General features: G+C 31.6%; 4 protein-coding genes and 1 non-coding gene across 5 annotated transcripts in view; 3 read left to right on the forward strand and 2 right to left on the reverse strand.

Moving 5' to 3' along the window:
• The window catches only part of LOC125868970 (linoleate 13S-lipoxygenase 2-1, chloroplastic-like), a 10240-nt gene extending 7533 nt beyond the window's left edge, over positions 1–2707 (forward strand). Inside the window, exons 3-5 of the mRNA XM_049549526.1 lie at positions 44–310; positions 1221–1561; positions 2191–2707. Coding sequence (XP_049405483.1) covers positions 44–310; positions 1221–1561; positions 2191–2609 — 1027 coding nt within the window. The 3' untranslated portion in view covers positions 2610–2707. The remainder of the gene's footprint in view (positions 1–43; positions 311–1220; positions 1562–2190) is intronic.
• Positions 2708–2767: 60 nt separating this feature from the next.
• Positions 2768–4178, reverse strand: LOC125869254 (xyloglucan endotransglucosylase protein 1-like). The gene is made up of 3 exons (XM_049549822.1): positions 3851–4178; positions 3545–3738; positions 2768–3334 (listed from the first exon to the last, which is right to left on the reverse strand). Exons 1-3 carry the CDS (start codon positions 4124–4126, stop codon positions 2932–2934), a joined length of 873 nt encoding a protein of 290 aa, XP_049405779.1. The 5' UTR covers positions 4127–4178; the 3' UTR covers positions 2768–2931.
• Positions 4179–10147: 5969 nt separating this feature from the next.
• Positions 10148–11520, forward strand: LOC125869200 (xyloglucan endotransglucosylase protein 1-like). Its single transcript, XM_049549763.1, has 3 exons — positions 10148–10455; positions 10566–10759; positions 10970–11520. The coding sequence occupies exons 1-3, from the start codon at positions 10180–10182 to the stop codon at positions 11370–11372; spliced, it is 873 nt and encodes a 290-aa protein (XP_049405720.1). The 5' UTR covers positions 10148–10179; the 3' UTR covers positions 11373–11520.
• A 1794-nt stretch (positions 11521–13314) lies between these two features.
• Positions 13315–16079, forward strand: LOC125869218 (phosphatidylglycerophosphate phosphatase 1, chloroplastic/mitochondrial-like). Its single transcript, XM_049549788.1, has 5 exons — positions 13315–14005; positions 14126–14203; positions 14897–14970; positions 15042–15149; positions 15892–16079. Exons 1-5 carry the CDS (start codon positions 13438–13440, stop codon positions 16003–16005), a joined length of 942 nt encoding a protein of 313 aa, XP_049405745.1. The 5' UTR covers positions 13315–13437; the 3' UTR covers positions 16006–16079.
• LOC125869485 (U6 spliceosomal RNA) lies at positions 15576–15678 on the reverse strand. Its single transcript, XR_007446849.1, has one exon. It is a non-coding gene; the product is annotated as a U6 spliceosomal RNA (small nuclear RNA).
• Positions 16080–21882: the final 5803 nt, after the last annotated feature.

The raw sequence follows: 21882 nt of genomic DNA on the forward strand, positions 1-21882 counted from the left end.
ATTTTGAAAATATTATGGCTAATTTTTCTCCAAAATTTTGTAGGCTAAGAACTCATTGTGCTACAGAGCCATATATTATAGCAACAAATAGACAACTTAGTGCAATGCACCCAATATATAGATTATTGCATCCTCATTTTAGACATACAATGAAGATAAATTCCTTAGCTAGAGAAGCACTTATTAATGCAAATGGAATTATTGAGACTTCATTTTCCCTTGGCAAGTATGCAATGGAATTTAGTTCTGTTGCCTATGATCTTGAATGGAGATTTGACCAAGAGGCACTCCCACAAAACCTTATTAGCAGGTAATAATTCACTAATCTTTCTGTTTTTCGATTCAGTGTTTGATATCTGTTTTGGGATCTGACTAATTTGAATTCACGTCATAAATCCTAATTTAAGGGTAAAGGGCTCTCAAACATAGGTTACTTGAGCTCGAGACATGTGGTTAGAGATGAAAGGGCGTGCTTACCACTCCATCACAATATTTGGTGATCACTAATTTTATTTTCCACCCAATGTTTGCCCTCACTTTGAGGTCTGATTAATCTGAATTTGCGTTAAAAAATCTCATTTTAAATGTAAAATGCTCTCAAACAAAAACGACTTTATTCACTGAGTCAAACACAAAACCTTTGATAAAAAATGAACGGGTATTACCATGTCATCGCAAACTTTGATGGTCACTAATTCTTTTCTTAAGAATTATTTTTGAGTTATAGATTTTATGCACTAATAATGTAAATAATATTTATACAATCGAATCAATTATAAGATATTTGCAAGCATACCAATTACCATTATAATAAGTCTTAATTGGCTACCTCATAAAAATGACAAATTATAACCTACTATCACACGTTCATACTACCGCGCTATCCGTATATATAACATGATATATACGGCAAAACACTAGAGAGATGTTGGGTATATAAATAAACAGACCTTACCCCTAGTGACACGTTTTAAAATCGCGCGGGTCTAGGTCAAAAGTGGACAATATCACTAGCGGACTAGGCCGTTACATTTACTATTATACAGACATGTTTTTGTACATTGATACGTACTAAACAACCAGGAAAATTCAAAATCTATATATCTAATTTTTTTTTAATTTTTATATATAGTATAATTTTTTGACGAAAAGGGCTAGGACCTTGTGTCCTTGACTCTGACCCCCTTCCACTAACATGTTTTTTGTTGCATATATAACAGGGGATTGGCTGTGGAAGATCCAAATGAACCATATGGATTAAAACTAACAATACAAGATTACCCTTTTGCAAATGATGGTTTAGTACTTTGGGACACACTTAAACAATGGGTAACAAATTATGTCAACCATTATTATCCACAAACAAATCTTATTGAATCTGATAAAGAAATCCAAGCTTGGTGGTCAGAGATAAAAAATGTTGGCCATGGTGACAAGAAAAATGAGCCATGGTGGCCAGAGTTAAAAACCCCAAATGACTTAATTGGTATTATAACTACAATGATTTGGGTAACTTCTGGCCACCATGCAGCAGTTAACTTTGGCCAATACATTTATGCAGGTACACACCTTACCTTTTCTTAATTTTTTTTTATTTTTTATGTTGTTGGTATAAATAAGTGAAATAAAGGGAAGTCTTGGAGCGTAAAGTTGTCTCCATGTAACCTATAGAGGTCAAGTGTTCGAATTGTGAAATCAATCACTAATGCCTGTGTCAGGCTTAGGTGCCCCTTCCCGATGTGGAATTGTGTCAGGATTAGGTGCCCCTTCCCGATGTGGAAGTGGAATTGCTTCGGGCATCAGACTGACCTTTAGTATATATAATTAATTAAGTTAAATCATTTCAAAAAGAGTTTAACTTCTACACACTGACATCATAAATTATTTTTATAATATTTGTGTATGGTACGTAACTTGTTATAGTAGGTTATCTACATATATACACTACATTAAAAATGATCTTGACAATTAATTAACGGTAATAGCTTAACGGCTGTTGAATATGTTTTTTTAGAGGCAATTATGACTCTTTGTAAATGTCCCTAAAGTCTATAATGACATTAGATCCAATGTCAATTAACTAATGTCGGTAAAGACTTTAACACTCTTTGTTAATTAACGTGTATAATTTAGTACCGCTAAAAACGGTTTTTGTTGTAGTGATAATTGAGTATTCTATTTTATATGTAGGTTACTTTCCAAATAGGCCAACAATTGCTAGAACAAAAATGCCAACTGAAGATCCAACAAATGAAGAATGGGAAAGTTTCTTGAATAAACCTGAGGAGGCACTACTAAAATGCTTACCTTCACAACTTCAAGCAACAAAATTAATAGCAATTATGGATGTTTTATCTAACCATGCTCCAGATGAAGAATATATTGGTGAAATCATTGAACCTTACTGGGCTGAAGATCCTGTAATTAACGCGGCGTTTGAAGTATTTTCGGGGAAATTGAAGGAATTTGAAGGGATTATTGATGCTAGAAATGTTGATAGTAAGTTGATGAATAGAAATGGAGCTGGAGTTATGCCTTATGAATTATTAAAACCATTTTCTGAACCTGGTGTCACTGGAAAAGGTGTACCATATAGTATTTCCATTTGATTTTTGGTTTAATGTGACCCAAATGTATTAGTTCCTATATATTTGTATTGATGCGAACTTCTTCGTTGATCCTATATCTGTTTAAACTTTGTGTCAAATCAAACTAGATCATTCTGTTTGAAATAGAGGGAGTATCTAATTTGCAAGATATCAGAACATCAAAGATCAATGTTTCATCATATAACATAACTAACAAAAGAAAGTAAACCATACACATTCCATTACATATAGGTAAATAATACAAATTTCACTCTCGTCCCTAAAACACCAACATTTGATGCATCAAACGTTGGATATATAGTCGATTAAATGATCTCGTTTCTTAAAACCTTGAACGCTTGCATTCTTCAGAAAAACCTTGAGGAAACCTCTTAGAATCAGCACAATAATTGTAAACCATGTGTTTGCTCTGCACCCATCGGAGCCTATTCCGTCCCTTACCATCAAGTTCATGTGTCTGCCATGGCTTCGCGTTGTTTGTTGAACCGATTGATTTACATGAAGAGGTACCTGATGGTACTACACAACCATCAATGTTAATGTTTCTGTAATAAGCAGTGAAAGGTGCAAGTGCCCAATCTGTTTTCACTCTGCCTCCTTGTGTTACCCATTCATCTGCATTCCATAAACTGCAGTATACTTTCATTGCTTGACTCTTTGGGAATGGAATTCCGATGCTTTCGTGGTTGTTGAACACTCTAATTGGACTGTTATCTACTAAGAACCTGAATATATCGAAAAATTGGTAAGATCAAATGTAGTAACACTAATCATCTTAAGAAAATATGAATCTAACTTATATTCATTTGACATGTATAACGAATTGTCACACATTTTAACATGTTGTAACACGTTATATGACTTATAGTCTTTTAGGTGATCTGATAGTGTAAAAACTCAGAGTATACATTGTGAGGTGATTTTGTGTAACTTACACTATGCGATGTGGATTCCAGACAATGGTGTAAGTGTGAAACGCGGCAGTTGGATCAAACCAAAGGTGGAATTGTTGTTCTTTGTTTCCTTTTCCTTGTGTGTATACATTGGTATGGATAGTGTAAGGCTGGCCAGAGACATTGCCCAAGAACTCGAAATCGATTTCATCATGTCCTTCTCCTTGTGAAGATAACTAATAGAGAAAAAAAAAAACAGAACAATCCATCATGAGCATGATTACATGTTATAATAAGAATGAAGATATTAATAAGAGTTCAAATTATAATAAGAGGCATTAAACTTACGAAGAAAGTTGTGACAGTGCCAGCAGAGTTTTCAGGGACAAGTTTAAGTTGCATATCGAACCTTCCAAAAAGAAACTCATTTTTGGATTGAAAGCCAGAGCCAGAAAGTTTATCAAGAGAGAGGGCGAGACCTCTACCGCCTTCTTGTATTTTACCGCGTCCTTCACCCCAAGTAATGTCTACATCTCTATAGAAATTACCAGCTGAGGCTAGTAATTGGATACTCATTAGTATTGAAAGAAGAAGAAGCAATGTTGATGAAAATTTAGAAGACATTTTCTAAGATGAAATTGTTAAAGAAAAAGTGTGAAATGTTGATGTTATTGGTTTGGTTAAATGAGCCTTTTTATAGGTGCAATATGAAGTAGAATTATAGTAGGAAGGATCCTTTTTTTTTTAATGAGAAATATGGGCAAAGGGCTAGCTGTGAGCTGGAAACCTTAGTTTATTTAAATTCATTGGACACATACAAGAATTATTGTATGCGCGTGGGGTTCTGTTTTATTTTTTGGATGAAAATGTACTTAGCTATTGTAGTAGGAAGGGCGGGATAATGAGAACAAATAAAGTAGGACTGACGGACAGACTTCTAAAGATGAGGTGCACATGACACTTCAGACAAATCTCATATCGTAATGAGTGAGGAAAGTAAATATGTATAAAATGCAAAACATAAATTTATATGATAAAGCACATTTTTGATACTCGATATGTTGTAGCATGAAAAATAAATTTGTGTCGATCTAGATCTAAAACGGACAGTATTTATCAACATTCTTGGTGCGATTACATATTTGTAATTTGTAGCTGATCATTCAAAGGGGTGATCTAATGGTTGATAAAGTAAAGAGAATTATGAAGATTTTTGTTCAAATTCTACTAGAGACAAAAAAACACTTAAAGAGATTTCTTTTCATCTGCTTAAGTTTTGTTGGATAGAGATACTCGATACTTATGCTGATAGAAAATAACAAGTACTAGATAGAAAAGTCGAGGTACATCCAAACTAATCTGACTCTAATAATGACAATAAAAATATATATATTTGTTACTAGTTTTCAAGTGACATAATTATATAAATATTTTTAAAAAATTTACATTTAATATAGGTTGAACTCACGATGCAAACCATTTATGGAAGCATCTCAATCAACAATAAATGGTTATACCAAACATTTGGTACAGAATAATTCATGACGGTGCTTAATACGACATAGGTCCAAACATACATGAAAAATAATGCATGGAGCATATATAACCAAATTTAAATATGTAACAATGTCAGAAGTCTTGTGCCAAAAAATATAATTGACCAAATATTATAATTTCATCATAAACGAACATTGGTCCATTTTAATTATTCATAATTTTTTTTATCCATTTTAATTGTGTTGACAAATGAATTATATTCAATTTATATATAATTTTTTCAAGAAATTTAGCCAAACACGCTATAATTCAACATGACATCTTGGAGGATCAAATCAATTGGAAATTATGGCTTCACTTTGAAACACGCATTTGTGTTGAAAATAATTTTATAAAACATTAGTTGTTACGTGTTTGGATAAAAAGTCTTAAAACTGGTGTTGATGACCTTATGAATTTTGATTGATTCTAGCTTATAATCACTTTAATATTTATTAAATGCATAGATAAACTAAAAAGTGCTTATAAACCAGTTTGACTATCTTATAAGCCTTCAAACACCGTATAAGCAATAAAAGGCTAAATTCATGTCGGTCATGTTTTTGTTGACGAGACGAAAATAACTACGTCTTAATCCCAACTAAATCGATAATGTATGAATTTTCATTATCCATGTTTGTCCATTTAAATAAGTTACACCTAAAGTTCAAATAATTTAGGTTAATTAGACAAATGTTGAATAGTTGGTCATATATGAATGTTTGGTCAATTATTTCTGACACGTGACTTCCACCGGAGCTTCTGCACACCTCGTTGCATCTACAATGATTAAAATTAGTGGATAATCGCGATCGGATTCATAATTTGAAATTTATGAATTACTATAATGAACTCAATTATATGCTTCGATTCAGTTCATTACTTTGCATATTTTTCTTAAGTTAGAAGATTAGTTGGAAATTTGTGTCCCGAGCAATTCACATACTATTTAGAGGCTTTATAGATAGTTCAGAATCATAAGCTCGTTTAGTTGATTAGGCATCGAGTGTCAATCGCGACTCGATAAGAAATATTCCTTTATAATTAAATTACACCGTAATTTTCAAACATATCCTTTTACTATAAGGTTTAAATTGATCTCGTCCAAGAAAGGTACAAATGTCACAACAAAATGCTTTGCCGCGAGTAAGACGTATTTCTTGTTTTGTTTTTTCGGTTTTCCTACTAGTTATTTATATTGGATTCTCCAATTAAATTTGAATTCATGTATTGTAGGTGAAGTAATTTTAATAGCAAAGCAACAACAAGATGTGTACCTCAACACTTGCAGCGGGAATTGTTGATAATCTCTTTGATGTAGATTCGCTCCAAGTCCGAACAATTACAAGATCGACTCTGTCTCTAAAAAAAAACATAGTGCAATTCACAAACTAAGAGTCTTCTTAATTAGTGTGTAGATTGATTTGCGTAAGAAACTAGGATAGTTTGTTCTTTTCTGTTTCTCTTTTGATCTTTTGCTTTTTCTTTTACGTTCTCCCCCTTTTTTCCATGTTCAAAAAGACACTTCCACTAGAAGTCTTTCGAGGAGAGGTTGAGCAGTTACTTTGTAATTGTTCCCTCTTATCCTTTAAAAAGGATTATCCATTTAATTAATTAAATTGGGTCAGGCAAACCGGGTCGGGTAGGTCCACATGGGCGACCCATGTCCCAAAACTTACAGTAGGGCTATTTCAAAAGGTGATACTTTCAACATGATTTTTTTCATTTCCAAGAGGTCAAACCCCGAGACTTCTAATTAAGGGTGGAGGTATCCCAACCATTCAATGCAAGAAGTGGTGGAGCCACACCCGATAGACACCCCTTCGTCAAAAAATATATTGTGTAGTTAGATAAAAATATTTTTTTAATGTATGCATATTACGTATTGACACTCCTTGACTTCTACGCGATTTTACTTCTTTATATTTTGACAGGTCTTTATCGAAATTTTAGCTCCATCACTGATTATGCAACCACAACTCATATTAGTTGCCATAGTTCTTATTGGTTAAACAACAACAACAATTATGCCTTGATCTCAAATTAATTGAGATTGCCCTCTATATACCATTAGAAGTTAATTGGACAAATATTGATTTATTTTTTGAATTATTAGTCATTGTTAGTTGAAATAATAAAACTATGATATATTGGTTGATTATTTCTGGCACATGACTTCCAGTGAAGCCTCCACACACCTCTCTGCATTCATCTTGATAATTGAGAATTATAAAGGTCCCAACAATTAGAATCCTAGAACTAGAATGATTGAAAAGACTATTAATTATATTACAATAATATGCATTATTTTATGCTCAAATAATTAATTTCATGTTTCAAAGTGTTTGGACAATTGGACCTATGTCATATTAAGTTGAGATATGTCATATAAATATATGTTAATTAACTTAATATGTTATTAAGATATGTTTTATAGGTCTAACAAAAAAAGATATGTTATTTGGTATAGCCACTTATTGGTTTGAGATATGCTTCCATAGTCTAGAGGTAATTAATGTTTGCATGCATCAATGTTTACATTAAATCAAATAATTTAATTTTAGTAATTAGTAATAAACTGAGCTTAATATCTTTTAAATTGTGCACGAAGTTAAATATTGTACGTTTCTTGGTATGGTACATATACATATCAAGTGTTGGTAATTAATTACCAAAGGAACTATAAGTACGTATAATCATCTGATATTCGATATCTAGTGGATTAACTAATTAAAACCATCCATATCTTTTGCACAATCTTAATTAGGGGTGTTCACGGGTTGGTTTGGATCGGTTATTGGTCAAAACCAAAACCAAACCAACTTAATCGGTTTTAAAATTATCAAAACCAAACCAAACCAAATATAATATACATTTATCGGTTTGGTGATTATCGGTTTCGGTTTGGTTTGGTTCGGTTATTAACCATACACAAAAATAAAAGAAACAATTCATTTAAAATGTGATAAAAGTGACAACAATCCATTCAAAACGAAAAATAGTTAGAATGACTTAAATTACTGAACTTTCGATCACTAAATTTACTATCAATAAAGCTTTAAAATTCACTATAGTGGTCTAGAAGGAAGAGAAAATAACATTTCCAGTGCCATAAAGAATTGTCATAGACACTCATATACATGAAATCAATAAGATAAATGTTTCATCTTGGGAATTTTTGCTTTCAATAAGTAAATTATAAATAAATTTTAATGAAAATATGTATAAGATCTTTAAATTTGTTTATATAAACAATATATTAAGTATGTATATTAATAAAATATATGTATATAATTCATCGGTTCGGTTCGATTATTTCTTCGATTTTTTCAAATAAAACCATAACCAAACTAAATACTATCGGTTTTCAAAAATCTAAAACCAAACCAAACCAAACCGAAATAAAATCGGTTTTATTTTATCGATTTGATTTGGTTTTTCGGTTTGGATCGGTTTTTATCCAAACCGTGAACACCCCTAACCTTAATTACTAAGTTAGTTTTCTCAATTGCTTCTACTTCGTTAAAGTTTAAATATTATCATAAAAATAATATTTAACTTATATACTTGTGCTTTAATTTTAATATTGTTCGCGTTATTAGTGAATAGTATTCCTCTCCCATCATTATAATTTTTGTTAGCGTTTATCTTAAGATAATGATGCTCCCACCATCTATAAATACGGAGTTTGTCTTTGAGTGAAAAAGATCTTATTCATTCCACCACAATACTCATAATTAAAAGAAGTTTCTCTTTCTATTTTTATTGGTATAACCACTGGTCCGATTAATTTAATTCGCGTTGTATAAGACCAACTTTATAATATTTTACCAAACGATCTTTATGTTTCTAATATTAGTTGATTGTCTTTAAATTGATCAAAATCAGATAACAGCTGTTCCATGCTATTCAGATCCATTTGTTTCCAATATCCAAGAAATGGGATAATTAAACAAAAATACGATAAAAAAAACTATACTTTAGTGGTAAAAGAATACAAATAAAGCCCATAATTTACTCTGTAAACCAAGTAATTCACACAGTCACATGCCCTTCTATTTTTCACAATAGCTGTATCCTAATGGATATTTCATAACATACATGTTCAGATGTGGTAATCAAAGTTAGATCTTATTTTCATAAATAAAATGGCTGTTTTAATTGTTATTTAAATTTTATCGTATTGTATCGTTAGGTAATAACGAAAAGTTTCATTTGCGTAATGACACTTATTTGGTGTGATTGCGTCGTTATTTTTTCCCCCCTCATATTTTGTCTTTATTTTAAATTTAATAAATATATCTTATCTTTTATCTTACCTTTTAATAGTAATTCTAGCACGTACTCTATATTTCTTGTAGATTTTTGCTACAAATTATTGATGTGTGCATTTTTGTAACAATTAAAAACAATACAATCTATTTTCCTCCGTCCCAATTTATGTGACACTTTTCGTTTTTCGAGAGTCAAACAGTTTAAGTTTGACCGGGAATTTGCACATGAAATCTTCAATTTTTTTGAAATGAAATTTATATATTTGTAAACTACGTAAAAAGTACTATAAGTCACAACAATTGATAATTCAAAATGTTTAAAAGATCTATGAAAAAATTACGGTCAAAGTTAGACTTGTTTGAATCTCGAAATCTGTAAAGTGCCACATAAAATGGGACGGAGGGAGTAAAACATATATTTTAACTTGGCATCAACTTATATATATGACTTCCAATTTTGAGTATGCACATGCAAACACTTAGATTTATAAAAAGTTGAACAAATAGATGCATAGATCTCTACGTGGCAATTCATGTCTTATGTGGCGTCGTACGTGTATTAAGTCGCGTAGAACGCATGTGTCTACTTGTTCAACCTTATACAAATTTAAATATCTACCTGTTAAAATACACGTCGAAAAAAACAGGACCCCACGCGCAAGCAATTATTATGGTTCACAATAATTGTGAATAAACTAAAGATTCCAGCTCACATTCCTTTGTCTCCAGTTGCCCCATATTCCTCTCACAACAATAGATCCTTCCTACTATGCTCTACTCAATATTGCACCTATAAAAAGGTTCATTTAACCAAACCAATAACATCAACATTTCATACTTTTTCTTTTAACAATTTCATCTTAGAAAATGGATTCTAAATTTTCATCAACATTGCTTCTTCTCCTGTCAATACTAATGAGTATCCAATTACTAGTCTCAGCTGGTAATTTCTACAAAGATGTAGACATTACTTGGGGCGAAGGACGCGGTAAAATACAAGAAGGCGGTAGAGGTCTCGCCCTCTCTCTTGATAAACTTTCTGGCTCTGGCTTTCAATCCAAAAATGAGTTTCTTTTTGGAAGGTTCGATATGCAAATTAAACTTGTCCCTGCAAACTCTGCTGGCACTGTCACAACTTTTTTCGTAAGTTTAAGGCCTCTTATTATAATTTGAACTCTTATTAATATCTTCATTCTTATAATAACATGTCATCATGCTCCTGATGGATTGTTCTGTTTTTTTTTCTCTATTAGTTATCTTCACAAGGAGAAGGACATGATGAAATCGATTTCGAGTTCTTGGGCAATGTCTCTGGCCAGCCTTACACTATCCATACCAATGTATATACACAAGGAAAAGGAAACAAAGAACAACAATTCCATCTTTGGTTTGATCCAACTGCCGCGTTTCACACTTACACCATTGTCTGGAACCCTCATCGCATAGTGTAAGTTACACAAAATCACCTCACAATGTGTACTCTGAGTTTTTACACTATCAGATCACCTAAAAGACTATAAGTCATGTAACGTGCTACAACATGTTAAAATGTGTGACAATTCGTTATACATGTCAAATGTATATAAGTTAGATTCATATTTTCTTAAGATGATTAGTGTTACTACATTTGATCTTACCAATTTTTCGATATATTCAGGTTCTTAGTAGATAACAGTCCAATTAGAGTGTTCAACAACCACGAAAGCATCGGAATTCCATTTCCAAAGAGTCAAGCAATGAAAGTATACTGCAGTTTGTGGAATGCAGATGAATGGGCAACACAAGGAGGCAGAGTGAAAACAGATTGGGCACTTGCACCTTTCACTGCTTATTACAGAAACATCAACATTGATGGTTGTGCAGTATCATCAGGTACTTCTTCATGTAAGTCTATCGGTTCAATAAACAACGCGAAGCCATGGGAGACACATGAACTTGATGGTAAGGGACGGAATAGGCTCCGGTGGGTGCAGAGCAACCACATGGTTTACAATTACTGTGCTGATTCTAAGAGGTTTCCTCAAGGCTTTTCTGCTGAATGCAAGAGTTCAAGATTTTAATGAATGAGATGAGTGAAATTCTTTATTCTTTTGTACCAATAAAAGGTTTTTGTTGGCTACTTATTTTGTTGTTGTGTAATTGGAATTCATGTTTGCCCTTTTGTTATCTTAAATAGAACAACTTTGACATTTGTTCAACTTTTGGTTCATTCATATTCCTATCGTTCACAAATTCGTCTCGTATTTGCATTTGTCATTAACGAAACTCCAGCATAAAATGAATGAACTCCACGTATCTAAGTTCTTCGAGAATAAAAGTTTAAATTTACCTTTCAACTTTTTACTATAGTTTAAAATTACACTTATACGTAGGAGCTCTGTTGGGACAAGGGCAAAACGAGACATTTTCTCCAAATGTGCTATAAATCACTAGTTTTTTTTATAGTAAAAAATATTTGAGGAAATTATAATTAAAAAATAATGCTTTTACTCTTGGTATAGTAATAGTGAAAAATCATCCATTAAAGATGAGAGAAGTATTGAAAACATTTCTGAACTTTGTCTCTGAACTATTGATAGCCTTAAAAACATCAGTACTTTACTTGACTAACTAAACTTAGATACACCCCGATCTACCTCATGACATAACAAGTGGTCTCAATTTCTTGTAGGACCATGAAACTCTTAATAAAAAAGTCGAGAGAAGTGTTCAAAACACCCTTAAACTTGACGAAAATTTAAAAATGTATTCCACTCATGTTGCAAGATCAGAGGTGTATTTAAGTTTCTCTTATTTTAATTCGTTAGGGAGACAAGAACTTATCTTTAGAAGTTATTTTTTCCTTTGCTAGATCTGATATTGAATGACAAAGAGGATCTTATCTCAAAGAAGCACAAACTTTAAGATGCAATTGGCAGAATTATAAACAAGTAATATAATGTGATATTTCACATGTATATTAATTTTACAACCAATAACTAATAAGTTAACCAGACATGGATCTAGTCAAAGACATTATTGCACACCACTAGATTTCTTGTCTATCTAGCTATTTTGATTCCTATGCAAATTGATGTAAGTTATATATTTTATTGGTGTAAAATAAATTTGTACTATTAGTCTAGTTTAATCAATCGTTATATATTACTATTTTGTTTAATTAGGGGTGTATTTCACTCATATTGCAAAATCAAATTCAACGACTATTAAAGGTGTAATACCTAATAATTTGTTTTCTTATTGGATTTAACATCACAACTAGGAGTTTTCCTCCCTCGATACATCCAATAGTAGCCTCCGGAACAAGATCCTCAATAGTCAGCCTATGATCTCATCCAATTGAGTAATAGATACACATATCTATGCACAAATATATGAATCTGAATAACTATATTCTTATCTTCGTCTTTTTCTAAGTATGTAGTTAAGACATAATTACACCAAATACGTGTATTTATGCATATATACATGTATTTATGAATAACTATAACTTCGTCTAGTTCTAAGTATGTATGGATACATCACAAAATTGATACGAAATAGATGTATTTATGCACAGATACACCAGATACATCACATATACACTGGATATATCAATGCATTTTTTTAATACTGGATGCATGGAATTGATATTGAATACACACAAATACACTGGATACATCAATGCATATTTGATACTATATACATAGATACATGAAAGTGCGAAACACAAATACAAAGAAGTAGAGGGATGAGGGAGGGAGAGAGGTGAAACACATTCGCTAGATACAATATATCTAGAGGCAAATAAAGTGTATCTAGAGGCAACTCGATCAAAAAATGAGTAATTATTGAAATGAAGCCTTCCTAAGTTCTTATAGGCCCAATGATTATTAACCTCTTGCCAACAATATGCACTCAAGCCCAAATTTCTCAAAACCTCATCAAATTTCCAACCAAAAGTCTCTCAAATTTGAGTGGCTACAAGCCAAAGACAACATTCTTGTTACCCCACCCTGTTTTCTGTGACAAATGTAGAATGTACAAACATGGAGATTCTATTAAAACTTCACCTTATCTATACACATTATACATACACTTCCTTAATCAAACAACAACAATAAATTTTTTGGTGGATTCTTGATTATGCAATCTACTTCAATTACACCATGGAACACTTACTTCCATTACATTCCTAGCAAACTTCCCTCCAGACATTCCCTTCATTTCAAGAAAACACTTGTTACTTATACACACAGTTGTCACCAAGAACAAGAAAAACATAGTACTAGACAGAAAGATGTATATTGGCAAGAAATGAACTTTTCTGTTGAAAAAGAGAAACCCCATTACAGAAATGATGTAAAAGAGCAGGGAGTTGAAGTGATTGTTCGTTCGGGCATTCGATCGAATAGTTGGTGGGCAAGGATTAAAGCTGCATTGGGGCAGAGGATTAATGTGGAGGGGATTTCTTTTTCTGTTGGGATTTTTTATAAAGACAAGCATTTGGCAATCCCACATGTGTTTGTGCAAGACATAAGGTATATTGATTGGGCTGAGCTGAAGAGAAGGGGATTCGAAGGCGTGGTTTTCGATAAGGACAATACAATTACTGTTCCTTACTCTTTGAATTTGTGGTCTCCTCTTGCTTCATCAATGGAACAGTGTAAATCTTTGTTTGGCAACAACATTGCTGTTTTTAGCAACTCCGCGGGTAATTACATTAGGAATTCGTATTTGGAATCGTGTTTTTTCTTGTAACTTTGAAGTTTAAAGGTGTTTCTTTTTTTGTTTTTCTGCAGAACTGAGTGTTTGATGATTTGGGAATTTGTAGGACTGGCTGAATATGATCCTGATGGTAGAAAAGCTCGGATTCTTGAACGTGCAATCGGAATTAAAGTCATTAGACATAGTAAGTTGTTCCTCTCTATGCATATGCTATTTGTGTGATGGTGTTTGATTAGGACATATTCAAGACGTTACGTGTTATTTTCTAACATTGAAAGTAAGCATTGATGTATTGATTGAATGTTGGTTTAATAGGGAAAGCATCGCGTTAAAGTTTGAAGTATGACGAATTACATGAATTTGAATTCTTGAAAGATATGAAGTTTGTGTAGAATAATATTATTAGCTGAATAGGGCCAAACATGTGCGTAATTAGAAGCGGAGCCAGGATTTCAAGTTTATGGGGTTTGAACTGTCATTGCACCCATAGCTGTTATTGGATTAGCAATTAAATATTTATGGATACTTCATAGATTTCCTCATACAAATACAAGGTCTAGTTTGTCTGAACCCACCTCAAATATTCTACCTCCACCCCTGTGTGTAATATAAACTTTGATGGGGAGTATAAATTGTCAAATCTCTTATTTACTATGGTAACCTTTGACTGGTAATTCTCTTTTGTCACTTAAACCCACTTCTATGTTTCTCGAACTCCTCAAAAATGGCCTTGGGTGCACAGCGGATCCTCCAAAACTAGTGTATTTTTAGAGGATCTGACACGGGTGCTGCAAAATTTTTGAAGAGTCCAAACAACATAGCCCAGCCTTGAGTTAATGCAATTTGTATATGCTGATTCTTTGACACTAAAATATAGGGTTGAAGAAGCCAGCTGGAACAGCTGAAGAAATTGAAAGGCAATTAGGTTGCAAATCCTCAAGACTTATTATGGTAGAAGTGGTTCTTCTTTCCTTTTTTTTTTAAGGTTTCCCGACCCTTTGCTCATTTAGCGTCCTTTGCAGGTGGGTGATCGGCCTCTCACAGACATAGTTTATGGAAACAGAAATGGTTTTCTTACTATTTTGACAGCACCGTTAAGTCTCTCACAGGAGCCATTTATTGTGAAGCAGGTTAGGCTTCTCAAACCTGCCTTCTCAGATGAGCCTGATTAAACTTTTTGTTAAATATAATGAATTATCTATTGGTTGCATTACTCCCCTGGCATCATGTGAGTTACAGAATTTCAACTTACTAAGGGGGTAAACGGAAAATAGATTATAGAACTGCTTTGACAGTTTCTGTTATAAGTTCTCTTGGACTATCAATCTTAAGCTTTTTCTCTAACTTCTATGTTTGCACTGAATTTTGGACCTACTCTTTTCTAATAAATGATTTCCGAACCTTATTATGTTTCGGATATGCAATATGCATAGTCAAATTCCCCGTGTTAGTTTGTGTTTACATGGAGCTAGCAAGTTGAGAGTTTTAAGCTGATTCTCTACCTCTAGGTGCCGATAAGCTTTTTCAGCCTCTTGCTTTTTGTAAAAATGGTTTTTCAAAAGTTGGACCATTTCTCGATTTGTGCATGCCATCCTTGTGTAGGGGCCATGCTAATCTTCTTTGTATTGATCCTATTTTATCAGATGTCCCGGAAGGGACTTCTTAGCCATGTTTTCTTTTAGTTCTCTGACCCAGCCAGACATCGATAAGATTTCTTACTGGTTCCCGTTTAATTGTCTACTAATGGTTGTTCTTTACTTACTGGATTTCATCTCTACGTTAAATCCTTGGTCGTGATAGTAGGGACGATGTCCCATTCTAGTATCTGGACTTCTGCCTCCGCCTCACTTCCTTTCGTTTTGGTCCTTGCAGGTTCGGAAACTCGAAATGGCCCTTGTGAACAGATGGTCTAGTAAAGGGATAAAACCAATTAGCCACTGGCTTCTTCCTGATTGCCAGTATTGTATAAAGGATGAACTACTTTAGTCTTTAGGAATTATTTTTTTTGGTGAAGGTGGAAAAGTATATGTTAAACAGCCATCTTTGTTACTACCACTAGAGCTATTTATTATACAGGAAAAAAAAGTTCTTGTGTTGTTTTAACAAGGCATATTAGGGGATGTACGGTATAAGCCGAATTCAGTAGTTTTGGTTCTGATCCTGTTAATCGGTTAGTGGGTTGAGAAACATTCAGGACGAGGCAGAGAGGTTGTTTCCGAAAGACCCTTAGCAACAAGATAGTAAGCAACAAGAAAACGGTGCAAAGTCTGCCAGAAGGGAGCAAAGACAACAACAAAATAATGTGATAATCATTGTTATATATCAAAAACAAGAACTACAATAAAACAACTAGTTAAATGGCAAAACACCAACCACACTAAGCAAGATAACCTTACACTAACTACTATATAATATGCTATTATAATACTTTTTCTCCACGCCTTCATATCTAAGGTCATGTATTCGGTAACTTGAAGCTACATCATATCCTGTCTTATCATCTCTCCCCAATCTTCGGCCTACCTCTACCTCTTCTCATACCCTCTATAACCAACCTCTCGCACCTCCTGCTACATATCTTCTCTTAACATGGTCAAATCATCTCAGTCGTGCTTCCTATCTAAGGTCATCTCACCCTATGACCAGAGGAGAGGCAAGAATTAAGAAAACAGTGCAAAGTATGCCAAAAGGGAGCAAAGACAACAACATAATAATTTGATAATCAATAAACAACATACTAGGACAGATTATTGAAAACAAGAACAAACAATGTTATACATCAAAAACAAGAACATCAATAAAACAACTAGTAAAATGGCAAAACACCAACTACACTAAGCAAGACAACCTTACACTACGTACTAATATGCTATCCTAATACGTGTTCTCCACGTCTTCTTATCTAAGGTCATGTTCTCGGTAACTTAAAGTTACATCATATTCTGTCTTATCACCTCTCCCCAGTGTACTTCTTCGGCCTACCTCTACCTCTCCTCATACTCTCTATAACCAACCTCTCGCACCTCATGCTAGTATCTTCTCTTAACATGGTCAAACCATCTCAATAGTGCTTCCTATATAAGGTCATCTCACCTTATGACCTAAGTCATTGAAATATTAAAATTTTCACCAAAATGGGTGGCACAAATAACAAATTGACATATGTTCAAAGAAGACCGGTTAAGCTTTCCACAATAATAATGGGAGGGTCAATATAAATCATTAAATACAAACCTACCCCTTGTTGTTTTTTATAAATAATTATGCCAATAGAATATGGGACCTTCTTATATTAATTATGGTCTTCTTCTTTTTTGAACTATTTACATAAACAGAATTTATTTTTGTGTCACCATTTAAATTTATTCATACATCTCGATCCCTCCCTTTCATAATAAGTATCCCCTCCGTATCACTTAATATAAATTTATATCACAAAAGTTTTTTTTATTTCATAAAAATTAATTACTTGACTATACCCAACGTAAATTGTTTTTTCTTTTCTTTTGCTTTAACAACTCTTCTTTTATTGATGTCGGTGTTTGGATTAATGTGTGCAATGAATTCACACAAACAAACTAAGGATTGAGCCGAGATTATCAGAATTTTAATTTTATGAGTTTTAAATTTTAAAATACTAAATTTAAGTGGTAACTAAATTTTAAAGTTGACATTTGTATGCATTGAATAAGTTTATTAATATAAAATTATAAATATATTGTTTGAACAAAAGCTTTTGAATTCAATCGAATCCGCTCCAAACTTCTACTTCCTCCCCTAATAGAGATCCTCCATGTACATCCTTATCAATATTCTGACTCCCCCCACCCCCCCTTTATATATATATATATATATATAATGTTCTTTAAACAACATGACCTTTTAAATATGTTATGTCAATTTTATATAAGGACGTATCATTAAACATGAAATTAATTAGAATATTAGAATTAAAAACTGTGTTTGGTCAGTCCACATATGTGATTTTTCTAACCTTTCAAATGTCCTAAAATAAGTAATTGCTTAAAAGGAAAAAGAAAAAGAAAAAGGCTATTAATTCTTCTTTTCCAAATTATCTATTAACCGATATAAACAAATTTTTATAAAGCATTTTAATACTTCTTATATATTTTTTCAACGAGTAATTAGAGTAATTACTCTTATAACCAGGGCCGACTCAACAAGATCAGGGACCTAAAGCCAAAACTTAAAGAGAGGCCCTAATATTTTGAGAAGTACTATTTTGTTTCTTTAATTTCTTTAATAATTTTATTCTTAACTTCACTTGCCAATAAGTTTAATAATTCATTTGTATATTATGTCCAAGGTAATGACTATGAATTTCTTCATGCTTATTCTTCAAATATGTTCTTGCATAGCTGGATCAAATGAATTAATCATTTCAATTAGGCATTAAAAATTACTGTTACTTTTTGATAGATCTTTCCATTTGTTCCCCTAAATGCTCAATTATTTTTCCAAAGAGTTGTGATCACGTCAATAATTCTTGACAATATATTTTTTCACTGCTCTTTATCTCTATCAATTTGTTCCTGCACAACTTTATCAACTGTTTTCTAATGCAAACTCATTTCTAAATCAATACACGAGCTCATATTATTAATAATGTGTTCATTCTTTACTTCATGGATTTTGAGCGTAACACTAAGATTTCTCCGTTCATTGCTACCTTCACTAGCTAGTTTACTATTACAAATAATAGAAGTTGTGCTAAATAATTTACAACAAAAACAAAAAAAATTATCCAAATCTTTAGAATAGATTAATCATTTTCTTTCATGCTTTTCTCTGTTTACCAATTTTTGAATATAATGTGTTGTAGAATGTCGTACGTATTTATCTTGTGAAAAATTTATATCAGTCATTCTAAATGATCCCTTTTCTACAAATAGATCTCTCAATTTTGTATCTACATTATTCCATTGACTTGGATCATATATATTTTTAGGGATGCAACTATTTAAATCATTTAGGAGTTCTTGATATCGGAAACAATGTCACATTTTCACCAACTTCTTCTAGATTTTATTCTTGGATATTATTATCATCTAACTCAATTCTATTGGTGACTTGTTCATTTGAAGAACATCCTCCAATATTTTTTGATTTGAAATATTTATTATTTTTTTAAAATCTATCAAGGACTCTTTTTAAGATTTATTTAATTCTTCAAATTTTCTCTCTTTTTGCAAAATCGGAATCATGTTTTCTAGTTGACATATTAAAATTAAATAAATTTTAAGAATAATTAAAACAATTTACATATACTTAAGAATATCAACAATAACATTTTTTCAAGAAAAACTATAAAACCTCTTACACGTTTATTTTTTCAAAAAATTAATATAATTTTTTTAATAATATGCATAAGTACTTTTTTTTTTTTTAAAAAAAAAGGGGGCCCCAAGCAATGACTTTAGTGGTCTAGTGGTTAAGACGGCCCTGCTTATAACCCTCTTTTTAATGGTATGTTATGTATTTTTAAATAGAGTTAATGGTAAAAAAAAACGCACCTAATAAATATCACCTTTCCGAAAAATTTATACTTCAACTATTTATCATTCCACCTACCTTCCTAAACTATCACTCTTTTTATACTGAAATATACCTTGATGTTGAGTTGGCGCAGAAACAATATTTAGCCAATTCGATATCAAAATATGATTTTAGTACAAAGAAAGTGATAATTTGTAATAACAAAATAAAGGATAGTTAGAATATAAAATTGATATAAGAAAAATAATTTAAATGTGTTTTTTTTTAAACTCTTTTTTAACAAGTGCAGCAAAACATTAAAAATCACTTATAATGAATTGAATGTATATAAGCTACATTTTAAAAAAGAAAAATGAAAAAAAAAGAGAAGTATAAACCTAGCTGGTATATATTCCAGCCACCAGACACCAGCGATGGAAGTAGGGAAGCCAAACTTTCTTTTGCTGACTCAAGAAAGCCAAATAGTCAAGCTGGCTTTAAACACATAGCAGAGTAATTTATTACTACTCCTTCCTTCCGTGCATATTTATTTGTTTATATTTGATTTGATAGGTCTAATAACGAATTTAAATTTTCATTAACGGAGTTGGAAAATAAAAATATAGTGTTTAAGACTTGAATTTGAAAACTCCTAAATTACTGAGTTAATTAATCTCTCTATTTTTATGTTCAGAGAATTCAAAATCTATATATATGCATATTAATAAAAAAGTACTTTATATATATCGTATAATTTTTTATCGAACAGAACCCCAAGCAACTTTTTAGATCCATCTTCGGACACACTCATTTAAGAAATAATAAATAAAAGAGATATGATTAAAAGTATATTTGAATTATGATTTTTCTTTTCAAGTTTCACATCCTAACTATCAATTGTTCTTTTTTTTCTTATCTGTACTATGACCATTTATGTATTAATATCTATCTAGTTGAGTAGATGGTGATAGTTCAAATATGAAAAGAAAACAACTAATAATTTGTCTATAGTCTGCTTCGAAGTGTGTTTATTTTAATACATAAATGATGATAATTCAAATATAATTTTTCTTATTAATAGTTAAAGTATAAAACTCACAAAAAAATAATTTTATTATATCACTCTAGTTATTATAAGTTATTTAAATATTATTAAATTAAAAAATTAAAAATAGAATATCACAAGAGAGGGACAATAGTTTTGCTGTCTTAATTACTACCTATGGCAATTCACAATGTGCTTCTTCACCAAGCTGTAGATCTGGCAGGGCTACCGCAACGGATGTGACCGTTTTTTTCTTAATTAAAGGTTTTGAGGTTAAGTTTTAGATATGAAATAATCTTGAATAGGAAACATTTTTGATTGAATGTGAATTTAAATTTACTAATTTTAATATGAATATGGGATATTAAATAAAAAATCAAAAAATAAAATCTGGCAGGGCCATTATTATGCCTCATAAGTCATGGCAGATCAGGATTAATACATACTGTCTATGCCATGCTTTCCAAGTATCACCATCATATTTCTATACATTTATTTATATTTATTTAAAGAAAATTTAGGTACGTTTCCCTAAAATTTATATAAATAACTAAAATTCAGCTATTTTTGCGTGAACTTTAGGCAAGAACAAATGAAATTCTATATAAAGACATTATATATCTCGAATTATTTTTAAATAAATAAAAATATATATATTTTTTAAAATTGAGATAAATTATTTAAACCAATATATATATAATTAAAAAAAAAACTGTTTTTTTTCAGAGTAGAGCATTCATTAACATTGAAATATGGTACATTGACTGTCGGTAGCAGTACAAGGACAGCTTTAAACATCATTAACAGGTCTAACACCTTAAATTCACCATAATTAAAAAAGAATTAAGCATCTTAACTCTTTAAGTGCAACATTAGACAAATCATTTAGGGTAGTTTGGTAGCTGGTTCGGAGTAAATCCAAGACAAATAATTCTACGTTTGATATATTAGCTAATTAGATGTAAATTATTCAAGTATAAAACGAATATTGTGTTTGAATTTGCTATTGTGAAACCTATATATAAGTTATAAGAGAATCTATGTATTATTTTATGTAGGGTAAAAAATACAATCACTTGCCAAAGCAATAATGAATTTATTTATATTCAAAGAATAACACAGTAAAATTGTCATTTTATTTATTATTCTTTAAAGAATATACCAAGTTAAAATACAAATATAAATATATTTATTAGCTTATTATTATTTTGATAAGCGGCTAATACAACTTAATTTTCCCAAGAAATAAAGCACATTAAGGGTGGAAGTGGCACTGAATTTCTAAGAACAAACTTCTACCTATATTTCTTTTTTCAACATAT

This window comes from Solanum stenotomum, chromosome 6 (assembly GCF_019186545.1).
Source record: "Solanum stenotomum isolate F172 chromosome 6, ASM1918654v1, whole genome shotgun sequence".
Lineage (NCBI taxonomy): Eukaryota > Viridiplantae > Streptophyta > Magnoliopsida > Solanales > Solanaceae > Solanum > Solanum stenotomum.

Excerpts from the sequence above, each read along its gene's own strand:
- LOC125869254 (XM_049549822.1), bottom strand. The coding sequence starts at position 4,126 with ATGTCTTCTAAATTTTCATCAACATTGCTTCTTCTTCTTTCAATACTA. Across the intron at positions 3,739-3,850 it reads GCACTGTCACAACTTTCTTC|TTATCTTCACAAGGAGAAGG; the intron begins GTAAGTTTAATG and ends TTTCTCTATTAG. Across the intron at positions 3,335-3,544 it reads TGGAATCCACATCGCATAGT|GTTCTTAGTAGATAACAGTC; the intron begins GTAAGTTACACA and ends CGATATATTCAG.
- LOC125869200 (XM_049549763.1), top strand. The coding sequence starts at position 10,180 with ATGGATTCTAAATTTTCATCAACATTGCTTCTTCTCCTGTCAATACTA. Across the intron at positions 10,456-10,565 it reads GCACTGTCACAACTTTTTTC|TTATCTTCACAAGGAGAAGG; the intron begins GTAAGTTTAAGG and ends TTTCTCTATTAG. Across the intron at positions 10,760-10,969 it reads TGGAACCCTCATCGCATAGT|GTTCTTAGTAGATAACAGTC; the intron begins GTAAGTTACACA and ends CGATATATTCAG.
- LOC125869218 (XM_049549788.1), top strand. The coding sequence starts at position 13,438 with ATGCAATCTACTTCAATTACACCATGGAACACTTACTTCCATTACATT. Across the intron at positions 14,006-14,125 it reads TGTTTTTAGCAACTCCGCGG|GACTGGCTGAATATGATCCT; the intron begins GTAATTACATTA and ends GGGAATTTGTAG. Across the intron at positions 15,150-15,891 it reads AGCCATTTATTGTGAAGCAG|GTTCGGAAACTCGAAATGGC; the intron begins GTTAGGCTTCTC and ends TGGTCCTTGCAG.